Source organism: Aedes aegypti, chromosome 3 (genome assembly GCF_002204515.2).
Source record: "Aedes aegypti strain LVP_AGWG chromosome 3, AaegL5.0 Primary Assembly, whole genome shotgun sequence".
NCBI classification, from domain to species: domain Eukaryota; kingdom Metazoa; phylum Arthropoda; class Insecta; order Diptera; family Culicidae; genus Aedes; species Aedes aegypti.
In genome coordinates, this window is record NC_035109.1 from 123148166 (window position 1) to 123169574 (window position 21409).

At 38.1% G+C, this 21409-nt stretch overlaps 3 protein-coding genes across 4 annotated transcripts; 1 reads left to right on the plus strand and 2 right to left on the minus strand.

Annotated features, from left to right (window-relative positions):
* Positions 1–1747: 1747 nt before the first annotated feature.
* LOC5569090 lies at positions 1748–2716 on the minus strand. Its single transcript, XM_001658271.2, has 2 exons — positions 2500–2716; positions 1748–2445 (listed from the first exon to the last, which is right to left on the minus strand). The coding sequence occupies exons 1-2, from the start codon at positions 2592–2594 to the stop codon at positions 1839–1841; spliced, it is 702 nt and encodes a 233-aa protein (XP_001658321.2). The 5' UTR covers positions 2595–2716; the 3' UTR covers positions 1748–1838.
* Positions 2717–7690: 4974 nt separating this feature from the next.
* Positions 7691–8925, plus strand: LOC5569094 (COMM domain-containing protein 2). 2 transcript variants are annotated; one of them, XM_001658272.2, is made up of 3 exons: positions 7691–7874; positions 7939–8016; positions 8076–8925. In XM_001658272.2, the coding sequence occupies exons 1-3, from the start codon at positions 7808–7810 to the stop codon at positions 8585–8587; spliced, it is 657 nt and encodes a 218-aa protein (XP_001658322.1). In that variant the 5' UTR covers positions 7691–7807; the 3' UTR covers positions 8588–8925. The 2 variants fall into 2 exon arrangements, with proteins under 2 accessions (XP_001658322.1, XP_021706952.1); XM_021851260.1 differs by having other exon boundaries at positions 7717–7874; positions 7939–8020.
* Positions 8926–9067: 142 nt separating this feature from the next.
* LOC5569091 (39S ribosomal protein S18a, mitochondrial) lies at positions 9068–9755 on the minus strand. The gene is made up of 2 exons (XM_001658273.2): positions 9563–9755; positions 9068–9504 (listed from the first exon to the last, which is right to left on the minus strand). Exons 1-2 carry the CDS (start codon positions 9666–9668, stop codon positions 9116–9118), a joined length of 495 nt encoding a protein of 164 aa, XP_001658323.1. The 5' UTR covers positions 9669–9755; the 3' UTR covers positions 9068–9115.
* Positions 9756–21409: the final 11654 nt, after the last annotated feature.

The following is a 21409-nucleotide window of genomic DNA, read 5'->3' on the forward strand; positions in this document are numbered from 1 at the left end:
GAGTATCATCGTACCTGCCACACAAGATACGAATGCGAAAATGGAATAATGGAATAATAGAATTATATTAAGGTAGGTTTATTAAGGCTGGCAGGAATCGTCACACTTGACGGACAAAGATTTCACCAGCCGAAGGATCGGTTTGGCCAAAATCGAATGTGGCATTGTCAGTCAACGCTTTGCCACAGATACTGTTATAAATCTGTTTTAACAGTATCGTTTGTGCTGATTTTCCGCTCAAGAATTGATCTGAAACTTCACCCAGCACTTCGAAATTTGAACAGCTGGCTCAGGTCTAATGAAGTCATGCGATGCTCCATTGCGAGCAAACTCATCAGCCAATTCATTCCCAGCGATTTAATAATGGCTAGGTTTACAATGTTGACCTTGAGTTGGCAACAGTAAGTGCAATTATAGCAGGAATTTCACCAAGGATTCCCTCTAGTAGTCTTCACAGACTGCAGAGGACAAGCTCCTTCAAGAGCTTCCATACTGTAGGTCATTGTAGTTTTAACGTCATCATCCAAATCGTCCAAATCACTTGGATTTTCAATGGACGGAAAATATCCATGCCTTTTGGTTGCAACCATTTCAATATAGAGCTTCCAGTTTGTTGACCGTAGATTCTTAAAACGTAAAGTCTGAGAAGTTAGTACTACTTCAACAGACTAGAGCTTCTCTAATTAATATCTGAGCTGTCCCAGTTCAGCCTCTAGTTGTGACGATTCGTTCGAATCATGCGTTGGGATGGTTCATCGTGTAGTAGTAAATAAACCGAACAATAGACGTATTTCCTATTGAAGTCACCAATAAAAACATCGATCGGGACAGCACATACATCTATGGTATAATAGGGTCCTAAAGCCGTACCCCAATTTTAGTGCCAAACGCTTTAGTTTAGGCCAAAAACACATGTTTACTCAATTTTTTAATGTTTTTCGTTTGCTTGAGTCCAAAAACTTTTTTTCATGTTTTTTTAGATATTGTCACACCCCTTGGCTTAAACTCAAATTTTTGGGTGTATTTTGTTTTCCGTGTCCCTTCCGAAATGTCAGATAGGAACAACCCCAGTGAAAAAACTATAACCCCTGTGGTGTTTTTGTCGACTAAGCGAACGTCAAACATGATGTTAAGTGTCAAGGTTCATTTATGGACCCAATTTTTAAATTGATGTTTAAATGTGATATAGCCGTTATTTGAGCGGGGAAAATTGCTAAAGTAGTAGCAGTAACATGCTTTTTCGTGTTATTAAATAAAAACAAGATTTCATTAAACATTTTAGGACCCTATTACCTCAGAACCAGGGCTGCCACAAGTACATATTTATCCGTATTACACAATGTTTTTTTTTTTTATTCTGACACAGATTTAATTTGTATGGAACAGATTTTCTTTCAACAACTTCTGTATGGATCAAGGCAGAGCACGAAAATCCAAAACGCTTGATTGTTCTCAACAAGGATCGACAAAATAAAAGAAAAATTGCACAATCGTATCTTTACGCTCATCGTTCTCTTTCCATTTCGCCAACACCAAATTCAATGCGATTTCACAGGAATGACCATCTCGATTTCCCGATTGTTCTGGTATGTAAGCTATGGTATATTACTATTTAAATATGCTGACAGCAGGCGTTTTACGAGTTCTGAAATTTTCTCTAATGTGGGCAACAAATTGATGGGACGGGACTCGGCTTTAATGGTCTCAGCAACTTTCCGAATAGGAATCACTAAATATTGCATCGAAATCTGTGGCACGGGTCCAGTTTGTTACAATTTATTATGCTTTCAAAAATAAACCAATAGGATTTTGAGAACAACCCATCACATCTCGTTTATTCACAAGTACAAATTTGAACTGGCCTTATACTTAAGCTGGTAGGAATCGTCACACTCAACGTTCAGAGATTTCAACAGCCGAAGGATCGGCTTGGCCGAAACCGAATCCAGTACGCAGGAATCCAGATAGCACACGTAAACTGACGCCGTTTGATCCTTGAATTTCCGGTAGCTCAGTACCCCACCGGCCAATCCCGTGACGACGTTCGGAGCGCCCAGTGTCGGAATCTGACTCAACCGGCCGTTGATACTCCTGATGAAACACACCTCTTCTGCATCGCTGCCGGAAGTTCCCTTGTGCATCACCGATGGCTGAAATGAAATTGCCACAACTTCTTCGGCCACGTCCAACCAATTGGCCAGCTTTTCCGTTATCCTTCCGAACGCGTTCAAATCCTTCTCTTCCGAAACGCACACCAACAGCCCCTTTTCTGCGTCGTAATAAATACTGATGGTTCCACTGTTGAGCTGACAAATGGGAGACCTTCCTTTCAGCACGGCAGTTCCGGCGAAGGCGGAAATGCCCGGTCCTTCAAGAATTAGGAGTCGTTTCATAGCGTTCAATGTTTGCTCAACGTTATCCTCGTTCAACCATTCCCATTCGAGACTGAAATCGTAATTGATGTTTGAAATTCTGTGAAATAATCGAAAAGAAACTTACGGTTGTAGTGGAGCCAAGTCCTCATCGCCCTCGTCGTAATCATCCCAGAAAGCACGGGTCGATGGTTCCACAATTTCTCCAAAATTGAGACTCATTTTTGCGTTGTTCACCGTCGAAACAAAATTTTAGATAATTCGCCGCTCGGTTAGCCGAGAAAACCAACTAAAATGTGCAAGTCGCTTTGTTTGACGTCTTGTTTTGGATTGAAATCAACAAAAGACTGATGATGATCATTGACATTTTGTGGATAGTCCGCTTGGTATAATCAATTTGGCATAAGACAAATGCGCGACCAGGGTGGGTGTACGGCTGTCAACTACAAACAAAGCGACAGTCCTAAAGGACCAGAGGACTGACACGGCTGTCATCCTTCATACATTTCGGCTCTTCCTCACATCGTTTTTGGTACTTCGCGTTTTGGTACCCACTTTCTGGTCGGTTTGCCCTAACTTGCTCTTGATTTTCGAGTACACGGCTCATGTGCTGCTAGTTCTAGTTTCTGACAATTAAATATATTGCGTTAAATGGATATTTGATGACGCTTTTCTACTTTTCAACATTTTGTTGAATGTTTTACGCACAGTGAGGTATCATTGATGTCTTCTATACAAAAAATCATATGTTTTGTGAGTCCCAAAAGAATCAAAACAAAGACACTGGACGCCATGTTGAATCAATGTTGGGTACAGTGAAACCTCCATGAGTCGATATTGAAGGGACCATCGACTCATGGAAATATCGAGCAATGGAACAGCAATCCTTTGGAAAGCTGCTTCTAGGGACCATCATAGTAACCATGAAATGTTGTTTTTAGTATGGTTCCATGAGTCGATATCGAGTCAAGGAACATCGACTCATGGAGGTATCACTGTAGCTAATTATTGGCTCATTTCACCCCCTGTAAAGGACCAATGATTAATATGTGAATAAATTGGAATTTGATATATTGCGCAGTTCCCACCTTATTGGACCCCGCACTTCAGAAGTGAGGGCGGGTTCATAAGTGCGGGAACGTCAAACCCTTTGTTTTCGCCGTTGGCGGGCAAGAAAAGGCGGTGAATCGGTTTCGCGCCAACGAAAATTGTTTACGTTTTATCAAAAGCATGTGCTCTCAGCAGGGTTGCTAGTGTGTTTGTTTTATTTGTTTCACGAAAACTTGCTTGTAAAACATTTGTAAAAGTATGTCAGCCATTTGAAATAGGCTTGATCGATTATAATTAATTGTGGCAATGATGCAGTCAAGTGCAAATCTACATTTGGATAGAAAATCCAGTGTAATTTATCGCGTAAATGTACATTTGAAGAACTTTGGGTATGGATCAATTTGCTTAGAAACATATTTGGAACCACTGCTTGGTGACCTTTGAAGTGCGATACACAACTTTCCCAATAATCCATTTATCAAAGAAACTTTCAGGCTATTTGCGCAATGCACGCCAAATGGTAACAATTCACTATGCTATTCAGATGTTGTAAAACTATTTGGGAATGCTGGCTCGTGATAAATAGTGGTAATATGAAATGATCTTTTCTCGAACGATTTGTGCTTAAATTGGAGCGTCATAGTCACACACACATGCATTTAACTGTATGAAACAAAAATTTAACAATTTGACAAACAGTATAACACATTAGTATTTATAAGCTAAGGTACCGTGGGGCAAGTGGGTAATGGAATTCGCATAGTTGAGATTCTTCCAATTCTAGGGACTTTAAATTGAAACAAATGAGGTTCTGTATATTTTTTAGCTTGACTCCCACCAGGTCCGTCGCACTCGGGCTCAGATTGGGTACCACTTCTAGTACTGCATTTGGTCCCTCGGTAGTGTAAAAGGTACCCAAGTTTGACACATCGCAGTACACTTTTCACGGCATTCTAGATTACCTTATGAGCCATAAAATTTTGGGCATTTGCAAGGGACATGAAGGTCTTTAATTTGTCTTTGCTCCCACCATATATAAGAAGCATGCTGAAATCGATTTTTATGAAAAATTGAAGAAAAAAATACAACAATCACGATTTCTATTAGCTTTAACACTTGTTAAGGCTTCCCAATGAACAATAACATAAGTAACATGTAAACAAAGAAAATGTTATTCTTTTCACTTCAATTTTCTTCTGTTCAGTTATGTTAGTTGAAATGATTCGGCAACATTATAACTGCAACATTTCCAATGTTAGGTCTTACATTATAGGACAGCAATTGCATTTCTGCTCTGTAGAATTTCCACCGCTCGTTTTTTGTTTTTGAGAAAGTCGAATATGACGTCGGATAACTCTTCGGGAGAAATCAAACGGAATCCTTCAATAACGTATTAAATACGTATAAATAAATTTTAGGGTCTTTTTTATGTGGATAGACCTATACCTCATTTTTATGTTTTGAACTAGGATTACATAGACATTCCACGAGATTTCCGTGTGTTCTCTAATATTGCAACTTTTCTGTCAACGTCTTCCTTTTAATTGGCTGCCCGAAGTAGACATATTGATATTGTAATGTTTGGCAACATCTTTTAGAGAATTTCCATGATTTCTAATAGCTTTTAACGCTTGAGTATAGTGTTTCTTGAATTATCAGCACGTTATGTTTTTCTATGATAATTACGAACCATGTTTACTTATGGCTACTTAAAGAGAAAACACAAATTCAATCTCTAATGATAAACTTTTCACTTGCCCCACCTGATAAGAAAATTGACGGTGTTTAAATTTAGTTATTTTTAGGTCTACGTCGAATTAATTCTAAAACTTTTTTTTATTGCAGTTTGAAACTGTCACAGAGGACAACTAAGAAGTGGAACAGAAAATTATTTTCCGCAACTTTTTTCCACTGAAAATATTAAAATAAGATTGTACGCCGCCAACTTGTTACGGAGTAGCAGTTGACAGGTTAACAATTTTTCACTCTATTATGCAATAATGGCTAATAAATCTCCGAAATCTCTTACCTATCGTAATGTTCTCAATGACCTCAAAGGTTTACGCATGAGTTTAAAACGTTAATTCACATATTCAGTATAATATTTATTTATTTATTTATTTATTTATTTTTTTATTTATTTATTTATTTATTGTATAATCCAACTGACCGTTTAAGTCTTATTGAATGGTTTAAATCTATGTGAACATAATACTACAGTAACAATCCATTTTCAAATGAGTAATCTAAGAAACACACACAAAAACATTTCAAGCTGATTAATAGGAAAGACAACATCATATTTATAAACTGTTTTCACAGATAGCAGAAACAAGTAATCAAACGTTTAAAAAAGAACAATTTGAACATTAAAAAACAATCAAACCGGTTTCCATGTTTCGTTATGTCTCTTAGTATTAACAAATTCTCTAACTTCAATATGTTTTGGCCATGTGATCGGATCCATTGCACGGGATTTCCATTTTCTATTCAAATTCACTTTGAAAGAAATATAGTCTCGCGATTTCCGAAGATTCCATTTGGACACCAATTTAACAACATCGATGTGCTCGGGTTCGGGAATGTTCAGCGCACGAGAAATCATCAAACTAATGTCACGTTCGGTAGCACTCACATCGATATTCGTCATAAATTAAGAGAACTCATCGTCATTGACTGCCGATCGATGATCATCACTCTCCGCATTCAAAGCACAAGCATCAGTTCCGTTAAAAAGTTGGCGTGAAGAGATTGAAATTGGAGTCGAATGTAGTGGTGATTTGTCGTTCTTGGACGTTTCTTTTACGATGCTCGAAAGCGTGTGTTGAATCCCAGCCACAACTTTTTTCAACAGTTTTACTTCGTCAGCTACAGCCTTTACTTTTTTCAACAGTTTTACTTCGTCACCTACAGCCTTTACGTTGGTCGCATCATTATCTGGATGGCAGTGGATCCCGTCTCTCAATCTCCGAAATTGGCTCAAACACTCGTCGCACATCCAGATGATGTTGATCGATGATAACACGCACAAAGCATCTTCACTCAATCCAACGCAGCTAGCATGAAAGAAGCCTGCGCATTCTCCTTCGCAAACGGTATAGAGACAGGCTTTGAAGTTTATACTCAGAGAGCACTTTTGACAAACTTTTTCTCCATCCATGATAAAGCGGGAACGGCAGCCACTGCACTTTCAACAAAACAACTGATTTTAGAATATCGAATCACTTACAAATATCGCAATCGACGCAAACATAAAATATCACCGAAACATATAAACATATAAAGGAATACTTTTAACGGGTTTATCGAAAAGCACAGAAAATTTGTATATCTTTAAAAACGTCCAAATCAGCAATTAAATCAGGAGCAATTGAAGCAGCGTTACGTTCGCGAAGAAGTCTGTAGTTGTTTTTTTTTTTGATAAATATATCAATTGTTTTCACTTACCCCATTTACCAACTTGCCCCGCGGTACCTTATATGTATTAAACACACTTAAAGTGGTTCAAAATATCGTTTTTGCTCCACACTTTTTAAGTCTGGTGCGACGACTGAAGTCTTATCTGAGAGCTTTCTTTGCCAAAGTTGTTATTTTTGCATTCGTATTCGAGTGGCAAGTACGATGATACTCTATGCCCAGGGAATTCAAGGAAATTACCATTACGAAAAGATCCTGGACCGACCGGGAATCGAAGCTTTGCTTGCGGACTATAAACACTCAGTTAAGGAATTGGGTCCTAAAATGTTTAATGAATTCTTGTTTTTATTTAATAATACGAAAGAGAATGTTATTGCAACTACTTAAGCAAGTTTTCCAGCTCAAATAACGGCTATAACATTTTTAAATTTCAATTTTAAAAATGGTTCCAAATATGAACCTTGACACCTGTGATCTTGTTTGACATTCACTTTTTCGACAAAAATGCCACAGGGCATATAGTTTTAACACTGGGGTTGTTCCTATCTGACATTTCGGAAGGGACACGGAAAACAAAATATACCCAACATTTGAGTTTAAACCAAAGGGTGTGACAAAATCTCAAAAATCATAGAAAAATGTTTTTTGTACTTAAACCAATGGAAATCATTTAAAAATTGAGTAAACATGTGTTTCTGCCCTAAACTGAAACGTTTGGTACTAAAATTGAGACAGGGCTTTAGGACCCTATAGCCCTCTACATGGAACGGCGAATAAATTTTATGTAAAGCGGTTTTATACCAAATGAACCATACGCATGACCAAGCGAGAAGTTTCATGTAAACAATCATTGATTATTATCAATCAGTATCATTATCATCATCATTCAGGTTCATAAAAAAGTTTGTTTTTCGTATTGGATTCAGAATTACGAATTAATTTTATATATTACTACTGGTTATTGTAATATGGCCCATTTAATCAAGCAAGAACAAGACAAACATCTAAAATTCGTTTTGGATCAATCGGAAGAAGGTAAGTATTTTTTAAATTGTTGCTACAAGAACAACTTAGCCTCTGTTCCCTTTCTATCCCATAGTCTTGATCGAGTTCTGCAAATTGGCCATCGAGTACATCAATAGCGGCATAAATGAGAAAAAATGTTCCATCGCTGCCAGTAAGTAATCTATAGATATATTCCTCTCCATACAACGAATCCAATGTGTCTTATTGTAGAAAAACTTGATACCACATTTGAAACGATCAAAACCTGTGTCGAAGCACTGGTCTGCCTTCTGATCGATTCCAGCAAGCTTCACATCACCGAGGAGGAATTCCTGACGCTGCGAAGCCTTCAGTTCACCGATGGACAAATCGCTATCCTGTGGCAGTTTGTCAGCAGCAAGCGTAGCCTGGTGGAAAACATTCTCAAACATTCCTCGGACAGTGAATTGCACTTCCGAGATTTGGAATGGCGCCTGGAAGCGAAGGTGGCCTCCCGATCAATGGTCAAGCAAGCCACTCCGATTATAGCCATGAAGCTGCACCTGGACAGCGAAGTGGTCAACGAACACAAGGAAAAGTTACAGTCTTCTGATGGCGAGCCGAGCAAACAGAACACTCGCAAGGAAGTCTTATTGCAAACCGATCCAACTAGCTTGGTACATTTGATACAAGTGCTAGAACAAGCACTTATCGATTCCAAAACCCATCGGGTGCGGAACTTTGTAAAGTCGTTCCAGAAATAACGTGTAATGTGAAGTCGAGAAAATTTATTCTACAAAATGATCCTCAACCGGTGAGATTCCACGACCCTCAGCTGAATGGCTGCGCATTTACCACTACGGCCATTCTAACATGTGTAAGAACCATAAGTGTTGTGTTATTTTATTGTTTGCTAGAACAGCAGTAGTAATTCGTGGATGCAATGTTGGAGAAATTTTTAGATAAGTTTCTGGAGGAATCTAATGATGAAGTCTTAATACATTAACAAAGGAATCCATATGGAAATGGCTGGAGAACTCCATGAGGAACAAAATCTTGTAGAAGATCCTGGAAAACCCTTTTTTAGAAACTGTGGATCATATCATTGATTTTTTTTTTTTTGAAGAACTCCTGTAGAAAACTCAAATTGCTGGAAATCCAGGAAGAAGGAAAATAGTGCCTTTATAGACCATTTCGGCGAAAGAGGAGATTTTTCAGAGACTCGCATTAAAATAAAGACCTGCTACCAGTCCTGCTTATCAAATCGCTATATTATTCCAACAATCAACATTCTAACATTTAATGGTGCTCTCGTCGAAATATTTGTTATACTTCTTCCACTGGTATCGTTTCTTGGGATCTCTCTTGCTCCACGAAGGACCAATGTTCGGCATCAGTCCCGCTTTCTGGGCCATAATAACCAGTGAGCCGATTCGTCGCTGCTGACGCTTACATAATCCAGTAATCCGGCGTGGAAGCATGCATCCGTCGCTGCGCAGATACTGGCTCAAGATCAGCACATCCGTATGCTTGATATCCAACCCCAGGCTGCACTGGGGACAGAATTGTTGTCCACTTCCACATTTGGCCTCCGTCACCTGCTGCAGCATCTGATTTGATCGCGGAGAGGCAACGTATTCCGCACTGATGACCAGCGCATCCTTTTGGGTAGTTTCCTTTACTGCAGAATTTATCGTTTTAAAGTTATGATTTTGGTATGAATCTTTGCAAATACTTACTTTCTTTAAGTTGCTTCACAGATGTGATACTGAATGGTCTCACATTGTTGAGTAGAGCCGTGTTTATTCGCAAAATTCCGGATTTTAAAGCACTCGCAAGAGCCATTTTACACGAGAATATTTTGACAGCGCACACGACAGTTCGGATCAAAACAAAACATTTTTAGTACAATCCACAAGGGGTCCACTGTACAGTTTGTTTGGTTGATTATAAAGTAATCGAAGAAACATACACGGAACCACAAACCTAAATTTGGCTTCTTTTCAATCAAATCGACGATTACACAAATTTAGCTTAAAATGAATCAAATATTACGTAACGCAAAATTTGTCACTTTTAGACCCCCTCCCTTCCCGACTTAACAGGTTTTGTATGGGAAATTCAAAATTTTTGTATGAACCGTAACACTGCGGAGGACCCCCGGATAACAACGTACCATTCAGTGAATGGAATAAAACATTAATGTACAATATAACGTATTGGATACAATACAGCGTATTGTAATTGAATGGTGTGTAGATTAGTTAGTATAATTGATTTAACTACTTTTTGTTAAAGAAACTTTGTAACGGAATAGTGGTAAAGTGAAATGGCATTTATTAATCTAATTTTATTAGTTACGTTGTTACGATCCAGATTTACCCACGAGGCGCGAAAACTCTGCTTCGTGCGTGTTCGACCCACTTATAAAAAGGTAATCTACAATTTGAATTCATTTATATTTAATGTAAAACTGATGAATGATTTGTGTCGGTCCTCAGCGTCCGAAAGACGCTTTTTCATGGGAGCTGGAAGCTCTGATTCAGAAATCCCCCATTGTTCTGCACGCTGTGCACCGTTGGTCCGTGCCGGTCCGCCATCACGGTAGTTAAACGGGAGTAGAGGCTTTTCCGACCTGCTGAGATTCCGAAAGGAGGAGACAGTAGAGTTTCGGACCACGAGCCGACGCCCTATCCCGCAACTTTAGTTCGACCCTCGACGCACGTAGACTCGGCCTAGCTACGCTACTGCTGAGCCAATCCAAGCACCCCTCAACTGGTGACTCTGCTGGCCGTTGAACATCGCATGCATCCAGCGTATCCCTCGGCGACATGGAACGTAACGCCTCGAGCTCCAGTAGCATAAACCCTGCACAGGTATGTCGACATACATGGCCATGTTACACACCACAACACACACTCTGTACCATATCACCCACCCGCATGAATCTTTCCGAAAATAGAAAATGAATACATAGATAAATAGGGTCCTAAAGCCCTGTCCCAATTTTGATACCAAACACTTAAGTTTAGGCCAAAAACACATGTTTACACATTTTATAAATGATTTTCGTTGGTTAAAGTCAATAAAACATTTTTTTCTTGTTTTTGGGATTTTGTCACACCCCTTGGTTTAAACTCAAATTTTTGGGTATATTTAGTTTGTCGTGTCCCTTTCGAAATGTCAGATAGGAACAACCCCAGTGTTAAAACTAAAAGCCCTGTGGCATTTTTGTCGACAAAGTGAACGCCAAACATGATCAAAAGTGTCAAGGTTCATATTTGGAACAATTTTAAAAATTAAATTTTAAATATGTTATAGCCGTTATTTGTTTTTTTTTTTATATTTCTCATTTATTTAGCAGACTCAGGCGCCGTAGAGCATAACAGAGCCGAAATAGCCGTTATTTGAGCTGGAAAAAATGCTAAAGTAGTTACAAGAACATGCTCAATCGTATTATTGAATAAAAACAGGAATTCATTACACATTTTAGGACCCAATTCAAGCTAAGTTTACGTTTACGTTTCTTTATTCACGTACGAGCCCTGTGGTATTTTGTAGTCCGCCCAGGCGTTTTAGATACAACTCACGTTGCCACTGTTGATGCGGTTTCATTCACTTGCTGCTTCGGTGCGTTCACCTCAGCCTTTATTCGCTTTGTTTCGCTGGCTATCTACAAAATTCTACGCTAGAAACCGTTCGATCATAACCCTGTAAATTGCGCTCATGCTTCATAAAACTTAATTCGGGCAATTCAATGAACACGAGCAGTGGTCTCTCAATAGCGAGAGTGGTGCATAAGCCACTGCGTTTGCTGCGTTTTATTAGAAGATACGATGGACGATTACACTGTTGGCACGAATACCCGGTGTTGGGGGACAACCCATTCTAAATACATATTCTATGCTATTCACCACTATTTGAAATACAGTTCGTTGAATTGTTTTTGTATTGTACAACAATACACGAATTGCTAATCAAGACCAGGGATGAGAAAAGTACTGGAGCAAACATTTACCGCCTCTACATTTACATCTTTCTACACGACCATCAAAATCCAAAGCAAACCATGACGGTTCAAAACAAAAAAATGTCACGGCTCTTCAAAAATGTAATCTTCTTCTTCCTAACGTTTTTCAACCACGAATGCGAAATGACTCGAGCACAGTGGTGACACGATTTTTGCGGTTTTCGGGGTTTTGCATTTTTGCTCGATAAAGGCAGTATGAAATTGAACTTGTTTATATGTATCGTAACGGAATGATTGTGGTCTTTCTGTTAGAGCTAATAGATTTCAATTAGTTGAAAACACAAGCAAAATATTAGCGATTGAATGATTTAACACTTTTTTCAATCATTCAGCTTGGAATGGCTGCCCGAAAATGGTCATAGTGGAGAGACAAAAACAGTCAAGCAGTGTGTGAACCGTTGGCAGCGCAACGCCTGATGGTATTGATGCTGCTGCTGCTTTGTGTTTTGGTGGAATGGCAGAATCGATGAACTGTGGTGAATTGTGGTCACAGTTCCCAAGACTGATCAAGACAATACATGAACAATATATCGTATTGTAGTTTCAAAATGTATGTTTGAGAAAATATCTATATTTGTATTGTTACGATACTTAACCACCCATACATTGGAAAAATCTCATATACCATACAGTGAACTGTTCAAAACAATGTATTGTACTGTAATTGTATTGTCATTTTACAATATACTGTATTGTATTTCCAATATATTGAATAGTATTGTTACAATACGTTATATTGTTTTTGTATTGTATTTTTTATCCGGGCCCCCTCCCTCCCCCTAGTGCGTTACGTAATATTTGAACGATCTCTTATGGGATCCGTCATTAATTTGAGGAATTTCAAGAGCAGCTTTTTTCGTTCAAAGTCATGAAAGTTTACATGAGAATATCAGGGCCTATTCACAAATTTCATAACGCTTTAGGGGGTGGATGGGTGTCCGAACGTTGTTACGGCTCATACAAAAATCGTAGAGTATCAATACAAAAAGCGTCACGAGGGGGTGGGTGGGTGTCCAAAATGGCCAATTTTAGCGTTATGAAATAAATGAACAAGCCTTAATATACAATGTATTGTCATTTTCGTTTTTAGGAACTAAGGCGAAGTATGCACTTCAACAGAAAAGTAATAGGGTCCTAAAGCCGTACCCCAATTTTAGTGCCAAACGCTTTAGTTTAGGCCAAAAACACATGTTTACTCAATTTTTTAATGTTTTTCGTTTGCTTGAGTCCAAAAACTTTTTTTCATGTTTTTTTAGATATTGTCACACCCCTTGGCTTAAACTCAAATTTTTGGGTGTATTTTGTTTTCCGTGTCCCTTCCGAAATGTCAGATAGGAACAACCCCAGTGAAAAAACTATAACCCCTGTGGTGTTTTTGTCGACTAAGCGAACGTCAAACATGATGTTAAGTGTCAAGGTTCATTTATGGACCCAATTTTTAAATTGATGTTTAAATGTGATATAGCCGTTATTTGAGCGGGGAAAATTGCTAAAGTAGTAGCAGTAACATGCTTTTTCGTGTTATTAAATAAAAACAAGATTTCATTAAACATTTTAGGACCCTATTGCCTATCTCGATGCGAGGGAAATTTCTTGCAAGAAATACTCAAGAAAAGCATTTTTCTTTGATCGCAGTACGCAGTTGAAAAGAAATGTCAATTCAAATTCACTGTAGAAAATTTGTAGACAATTTCTTGCGCAGAAATTTTTACTTTTCTTTAGCAAAACAGCATACCTAGCTTAAATCGGTGATCAACACATAAACAAACCAACGTCAAGAAAATTGTAGTTTGGTCGATCCTGAATCGTGTTGGGGTTAAAACTGTGATTCAGAACGGGTTTCGTCAAAAAAGAAATCGACATATTTAAAATGTATTCTATTCTCCAGCGACTACGGCAACGCACAGAAAAAAATACGCGCAATACAAACACAACGTAAAAAAAATCAACTTGGCTGGGTTTTGGACGATATACCGACATTTTCAGATAATCGAGAGCACAAAATTATACGAAAAAATAATTGATTTAGTAAACTATAGAAGAGAAATGTCGGTCTCCTGTAGCGAGGTGAAAATTCTAGATTCGAGTGAAGTGACTCGCCGTGTAAACCAAATGAAGAGTCACTTCACTCGAGTTGAGAATTGTCAACTCGATATGTGAGACCGACAATTCTCACGATTCTCACCTCATGCCACTCGTAGAATAAATCCAAGTGTAAACGCGAAAAAGTATGCGGTTCGACAGTTATGTACCCAACATATTACTGAGCGAGAACAAAGGGAACAGCAGCGACATTCGTCCTCTATAGTTTTTTTATATCTTTATGGAAAATATACTAAATTACAAGTTCCACTACGGTGCCATGTTATTTACGTGACCATGGCAACGAGTGAATTCGGCACCAATATCAATTGACCATTATGTTGGAAGTGTGTAATATTCACATAAACCAAATGTGAATATCACACACAAACCTCTGCAACTAAGTGGTTATGACAAAGTTGTGTAGAATCACACAAAATCGATGTCATATCGCATTCTTCTGAAATACAATATTCAATGCACTGTTGCACTGATTTTGTTGCGCACGGCATAGCAAGCTGCCATTATTTTAGTTCATCACAACCGGTGCATGCCGTTTTTGGTAAGTTTCTGTATTTTTATCAAGTATTCTAAATAAGTTATTATTTCTTTGCAGCAGAATGATGGACGAAGGAATAGAGGAACACAAAATTCACGACGCTTCGACACGGAAATCTTCCAGTGATGTGGAGCAAACCAGGATGAGTGATTCCGGAAAAATGTAAAATCACCAGGCCGTGCAGATAAGAAATGGCACGATACTCGATCAAAACGATCAACTGATGGAACATACACTTCGTAGTTGCTACTCCGTGATCAATCAGGATAGTTTTATTGCACAGAGAACCACTCAGATGAAGCTTGGGTTTTAGCTTTTTTTTTCATCTTTAATGTACATTGTGCAATCACACTACCCTTGATAATTGATAACGGCGCCGGCCACGTCCTTATGTCCACCAGGTAGAGGAAGGAAGTTAATTAGTTAGCCGTTGTTACTAGAAAACCGGAGAATATCCTGCATTTCCCACAGCTACCTTGTAAGTAGGAGTGTTTTGTTAGTGATGGATGAGGTATTCGACCGTATGGATACCACTGTGGTAAGCGGTTAAGTCGATATATTCAATTCTAGCGATAGATAGAATTGATGATGTTTGCGCCATAATGACGCTGAGAAATAGAGAAAGGCAGCTATTAAGAAGAGTGTTACAAATATGTGAAAGGGACGGGCCTGGGATTGAACCCACGACCTTCTACTTGCAAAGCAGAAGCGATAGCCATTAGACCACCAACCCCATCTAATGGCTCGATTTTCACCAGAGACAAATAGAGGCATATTCGAATACAATTTTAGGCAACTGCAAGGAACATGGAGGTCTTTATTTCGTCTTTGTTTCCACCGAACAGGATGCCAGCAACTACCAGTGGGAGCTGCTGCGCTCGGATGAGCAACATGTGCAGCTCAGATCGATTGGAAGACATTCGCTCGAAGCTCAGGTTGTCAATTTCCCAGGGTGGTACAACAACTTGAACCAGCATAAGGGATAACGAGCGGTGTAGCGATAACCCCAGATTGTGCATCGATGGCAGATTGGTGGAGGATTTGACAAGAAGACACATCATTCTCGACACAAGGGCACTATATCTGGAAACAGCAAATCGATGAACAAAAACTAAAATTTCATCACAATACACCAGCCATAGGCTTACGGTGGTTTCTGACGAACGAAAACAAATTCTCAAAAATTGTTTCCGAAAAACTCGCCTGCGAATCTTTCCATATTTTCCCTGAAGGCCCGATTTAAATAATAGTGAATTTTTACTAATGATTCAATAATTTTTTTAAATGTGACTGTAATTAATATTTTTTCAACTAAAAAACAACTCGTTTATCACAAATTTCAATAATTGATACATAATTACAGCTCGTCTCGTAGTATAATTTGCCGAGAGGCGGTTTAAAAGTAATTTTCAAGCCAACTTCACACGAGTTTTAAAAATAGTTCCAGGACACGGAAAATCTTGAAACTTCGGGTTCTAGTTCAATTTTCAAAAAATCGGGTTTTGAAACCATTCGATAGCATCTCCCAACACCCACAATTTATGGACCTTTTGAATACTAAGCGAGAGATTATCCTTCTACACCGCTGGGTTTACATCGATCTTTGTACGTTACACGTAATATTACATCACGTATTTACTACGTATCACATCAAAAAGGGGTGACTACATCTGGTGGTGTAATATGACACGCCCGATGGATTAACATGATTACAGGGGTTTCGAAGTTTTATCAATAGTAGTTTACGGAACAAGTTGCAGAATGATGATTTTTACAGCACGAGTGGTAAATTTATCCTACGAGGCTTGCCGAGAAGGATAATTGCGACGAGTGCTGTAAAAATCGAGTTCTGCAATTTGTTCCGTAAACTACTATTGAATATCACGTACAACATTTTTTGCAATTTCGTCGAAGACCACTTGAGAGCATCAGAAATTAAATCGGAATGCACTCACCATTATTTTACAATTTCTGAAAAATTGTTGTGTAATGATTCATTACGCAACTCAAAACAGTTGCGTGGTGAGAAAGCGTTGCGTAATGAATCATTACAGCACTGATTTCAGTTGCGTAATGACCTGAGACGAGACTCGCGAAGACGGTCTTCTTTTTCTGTGATTGCTGAGTTTTTTCTTATTCCACTTTGTGTTTATGCCAACCATACGCAAGCCGTATAAACTTTCACATGAACCTCTCAGCAAAAAATGATTGCGTTTGCATCACATCAAATCATAAATAGCCTTTTGAGTGAAATTTCATGCCACCAAAGGTAGCAGACATTAGAAATAACTAATCTTGTGTTTAGATTTATCAGCAACTTTGAAAAAATAACTGCTCCGTCGACTGAGATTTTTAATAACACTTTATTGTGAATACAATACTTTTCACTTTTGCAGCCATAAAAACGGCGGGCTGCATTTGACGTTTCGTGACAGCGGAATCTGGGCTGCATATGACGTTGAGTTTTTTCCTCTTCGCGAGTCTCTCTCAGGTAATGATTATTCCCGCTCTGCATACTTCAGTGCAGGAAAGTAGGCCGTTTTATGACAGATTGGCGTGATAAAAAACAGCCTATTACGATGACAAATTGCAAAAATATTTTTTGCTGTGTAACGATTGTCCAGCATTACAAAAATTGTAAGGAATGCAACTAATGGAGCTCTGCACAAAAATCATTCGCTCTCTTTCACCCCTTCACAACATTTGTAAACAACAAGGCCAGTAAACGTCAAAATCCCACACGGAGAAAACGGAAAACCCATATTTGAGTATTTTTTAACTTATTTTTGAGTTATTTTTCTCTCTCTATTTCATTCGCTCCTTCTATTGTTGTCAGAGAGCGAAGAGCAAAACAACCCAAAAACCGAACTTTTGTGCGTTACCTCAAATTTGAGTAAGTGGCACAGTACTGGAAGTTGAGTTGTTTGATCTGCCGGTTGAGTGAAAAGAACTTAGCTAGTAGGTATTTTTTCGCATGGCTGCAAATGAAAACAACTTCTACCCCATCAACTCAAAATTAGGTTAACGCACGAACCCCCCGAATTGAGTGGAATGAACTCACTTTTGAGTACTTCATTTTCTCCGTGCATGCAGAATCAATGGTCTTATCCACGGGTGTACTAAACTGACTCGGTCGAAGAATTTTGACACTAGAGCGGGTCCAGATCACGTGGGGATCATACGGGAGCGTGCCCCGCTCAAGTGTCACAATTCTCAGACCGAAGCTGTGATGTTAAAGTCACCAAAATAGCTTTGAGCTGTGATGTTAAAGTCACCAAAATAGCTTTGGTGAGCGAATTTGACGTATAGCGCCGACAATTTTTGTCGCATAGGATTCATCGAATGTAGCGCGGTTGTTGCACCATGGCCAGATTCATTTCCCGAGCGCGTGCACGGAAAGAAATAACAATTGTGATTTAAAAAAAACAGTAGCGGAAAATCAACTGATGATCATTGTCGTTCTACTATTATCAAACATTTTAATTAATCGGTCTGATGTATTCTGCGCAGTTCATATGTATTTTCCACACGTTCTCCTATAATTGTTTTTAATCCACTTCGATACCGTCAATCCGCCCTCAAACTGGATGGCGTACACTCAGCTTAAGGTGATTATAAAACGAAGCCAAACAAGGGCACAAGACTGGAGAATCTGACAACAGTTTGCGTTGAAAACCAATCAATCTGCTTGCTTGCTGGTGGTGACTAATGGGATAAATTTTCAACGGTGAGAGCTGTTTGGTTCTCAAGTCTTGTGCTTTTGAAAATTTGAGGGGTGGCTTTGTTCTATAATTACCTTAACGCAATTTATAATTAAGTATTGAGTTGTAAATAGATAGAGGACATCTTGAAAATTCACTGAGATTCTTTCAGAAACCCTTCTGAAATTATTATATGTAGTTATTTCTTTGATCGCTCTGATTTTTCCAATAACCTCCTTGGGACTTCCTATTGGACTATCCCAGAAACCCATCTTGGGTTATTATGGAAATCCTTTCAGGATTCTGCTGTAAAATTCTGGAATTCTGCCGTAAAATTCTGGAATTCTGCCGAAAATGATTTAATGATTGCTTTCCAGTGTAATGGAATCTATTTTAAAAATCTGGGTTCGGGGATTCTCACAAAATTTCTCGGGATTTCTTCTGGAAATCCAATCGAAATTATTATTTAAATTCTGATATTTTCCTCGTAATTCTTCAGTATTTCTTCCGTGAAACTCTTTGAAAGTTCTTCAAAATCCCTTTGAGATTCTTTCCGAAAAATGTCTTAGATTATACCTATTATTCTAGAATACTCTCGGAAAGACGCCTGAGACTATAATCAAAAAAATCTAATATTTCACTTCACTTTCTTCCGTGCAAATTCTTGGGATTCTTTCGGAAATTCCTCTGGAATTCTTTTGTAAATCCCAATGGAATTCTCCCAGAAATCCCTGTGGAATACTTCCGAAAATCCTGCTAAGAATCTTCCAGATGACGGGGATTTTTTTAATCTTTATTTATGGAAATCATCCGAAAATTCCTCTGTAATTGTTTGTAAATCCTCCTTATATTCTTACAGAAATCCTTCTTATATTCTTACAGATTTATTGCAATTGATATTATTGTTTCTGCCTGAGATAATTTTGTATATCCAGAATTGTTCCGAAAATTCCTTCGTGATTCTTTAGAATTTTTTTCTAAGATTTTTTGAGAAAAAAAAAACTCTGTGATTCTTCTGGAAATTCATAAGGAAGTGTTTTTGATTTTTTTTCGTGATTTATCAATGATTTTCCTTGAAAATTTTCTTAAATCCTTGGCAGAATTTTCTGAAAATCCCTCTTGACTTCAAATGGAAATCCTCCAAGAAAACTACCGGACAGTCACTGGGACTTTAAAAAAATACCTATGAGATTCTTTGATTACTGATTTCTTTTTCTGAGCATCTTTTGAAAGTGACTTTTAAATGGTTCTGGAAATTCCATTTGAAATTATTCCGTAAATCTTTCTGGAGCTCTTCTGGACATCGTAATTATTCTGGAAAATATTCATGAAATCGTCTGAATTAGTGATCCTTTATAAGAGAGATACGCGGAAGCTGACATTTCTGTCAAAGCGTGAGCCAAACGAACATGCGTTATGTTTGTTTTGAAATTTTCTTGAGGAGTAATGTAATCCGCTTGAAATTATTTCGGTGAAAGTTGTTTTGCATAGAGCAAACAATATGAAATATTTACCTTTTTTTAATGTTTGTCAATGCGATATGTAGTTAGTGATTCTTTCTGCTGTTTATTAGTTTGGAAATGTAGCTCAAAGATCTATAACGAAACAAAATACTCTTTTTAGCAATGAGAAAGCCATGTCCGTGTTACAATATTATTCTCGACGCCAAGCAAACTCAGCACTGCTGGTTTGTTGCCAAATCATTCCATTTTACTTCCGCTAATCTCTCATATTAAGGATCACTAGTCTGGATGTCTGTGACTTTTCATTGAATCTTCAGGGGTTCTTGCGAAATAACTTCTGGGATTCTTTTGGATATCACTGTAAAAAAACATTCAAAATCCATTCGAAATTCTCCTGAGATTGTTTCAGGAATTTACGAGAATCCTTAAAATAATTCCTTTAGAAATCTCCCTGATAATATTTTAGTGATTTCTCTGTGGTTCTTCTGTAAATCGACCTGGGATTCTTCCGGAAATCCTCCCTTAATTCCAAAGCAATTTCCAGAAGAATTTTCAGAAGGATATTTTTAAGAATCCTGTATATTTTTCCCTAACAATCTCAATGTATTTAAACAAAATACCAGGACAATTCACGGTTGAATCCCACAAAAACTTCCGGTGGAATTCTTGAATGCTTATCATTCAACCAGAATTCCAGTCGTATTTCCGGATGAATTTCGGCAGGTTTTACGGAAGAATCCCAGCAGAATTTCTTGAAAAATTCCAGTAAAATTTCAGGAAGAATCTTTGAAAGATGCTTCGAAGTCCTCCAGCAGGATAACAGAAAGAAATCTGGGGGTATTGTAGAAGAATTTCCGAAAGAATCCTAGAGAGATTGTCGAAATAATAACAGTTTTCTTGAAAAATTCAGGAAACTCCCAGAGTCTAGAGGTAATTCGGGAAGAATTTCTGCAAGAATCCTTAACAGAAGGATTTGAAGGATCCTCAGAAAGATTTTCGAAAGTATCCCAGAAGGCTTCCCGAAAGAATGCTAGAAAGATATCTGGAAGATTTCCTACAGGATTTTTGGAAGAGTCCCAGACAAATTTCAAGAATATGGACGTAAAAATCTCAGTGGCATTTCTAGAATAATTTCAGAAAGATTTTCGGAAGCATCCTCGAAAGTATTCTAAAGGGATTCCGAAAGCATCTCAGGTGATTTCCGGAAGAATACCAGAGGTATGCTCATAATAATCCCAGAAGTATTTCCGGAAAAAGGCCAGAGTTATTTTCGGAGGAATTCTCGACGAATTTGTAGTAGAGTCGTAGTACATTTTTTGACAAAATCCTCTAAAAATATCCAGAAGAATTGCATCAGGATTTTTGTTAGAATCTTCCATTGAATTTCCGAAAGAATCTTCGAGAATTTCGATTCGAATTTGATTTCCAGGATTTCAAAAGTAATCCTTAAGGAGATAAACGCAAACTCACATACAGATTTATGCAAATATTCCAATAAGATGTCCAGAAGAATCACAAAGGATATCCGAAAGAATCTCAGATATAGTACCGGAATGCTAACGATGTTTTTTAGATGAGTTCAAAAGCGATATCTGTAAGTATTCTGTGATTTCCAGAAGAACTTAGAGAAAAATCAGAAATAATCTTTAGATTTCCAGAACAATCCCAGAGAGGTTTTGAAGGATTCATAAGTGATTTAAGGAAGAATCCCAGGAGGGAAATTCCATAGAATTCTGGAGTAATTTCTGGAC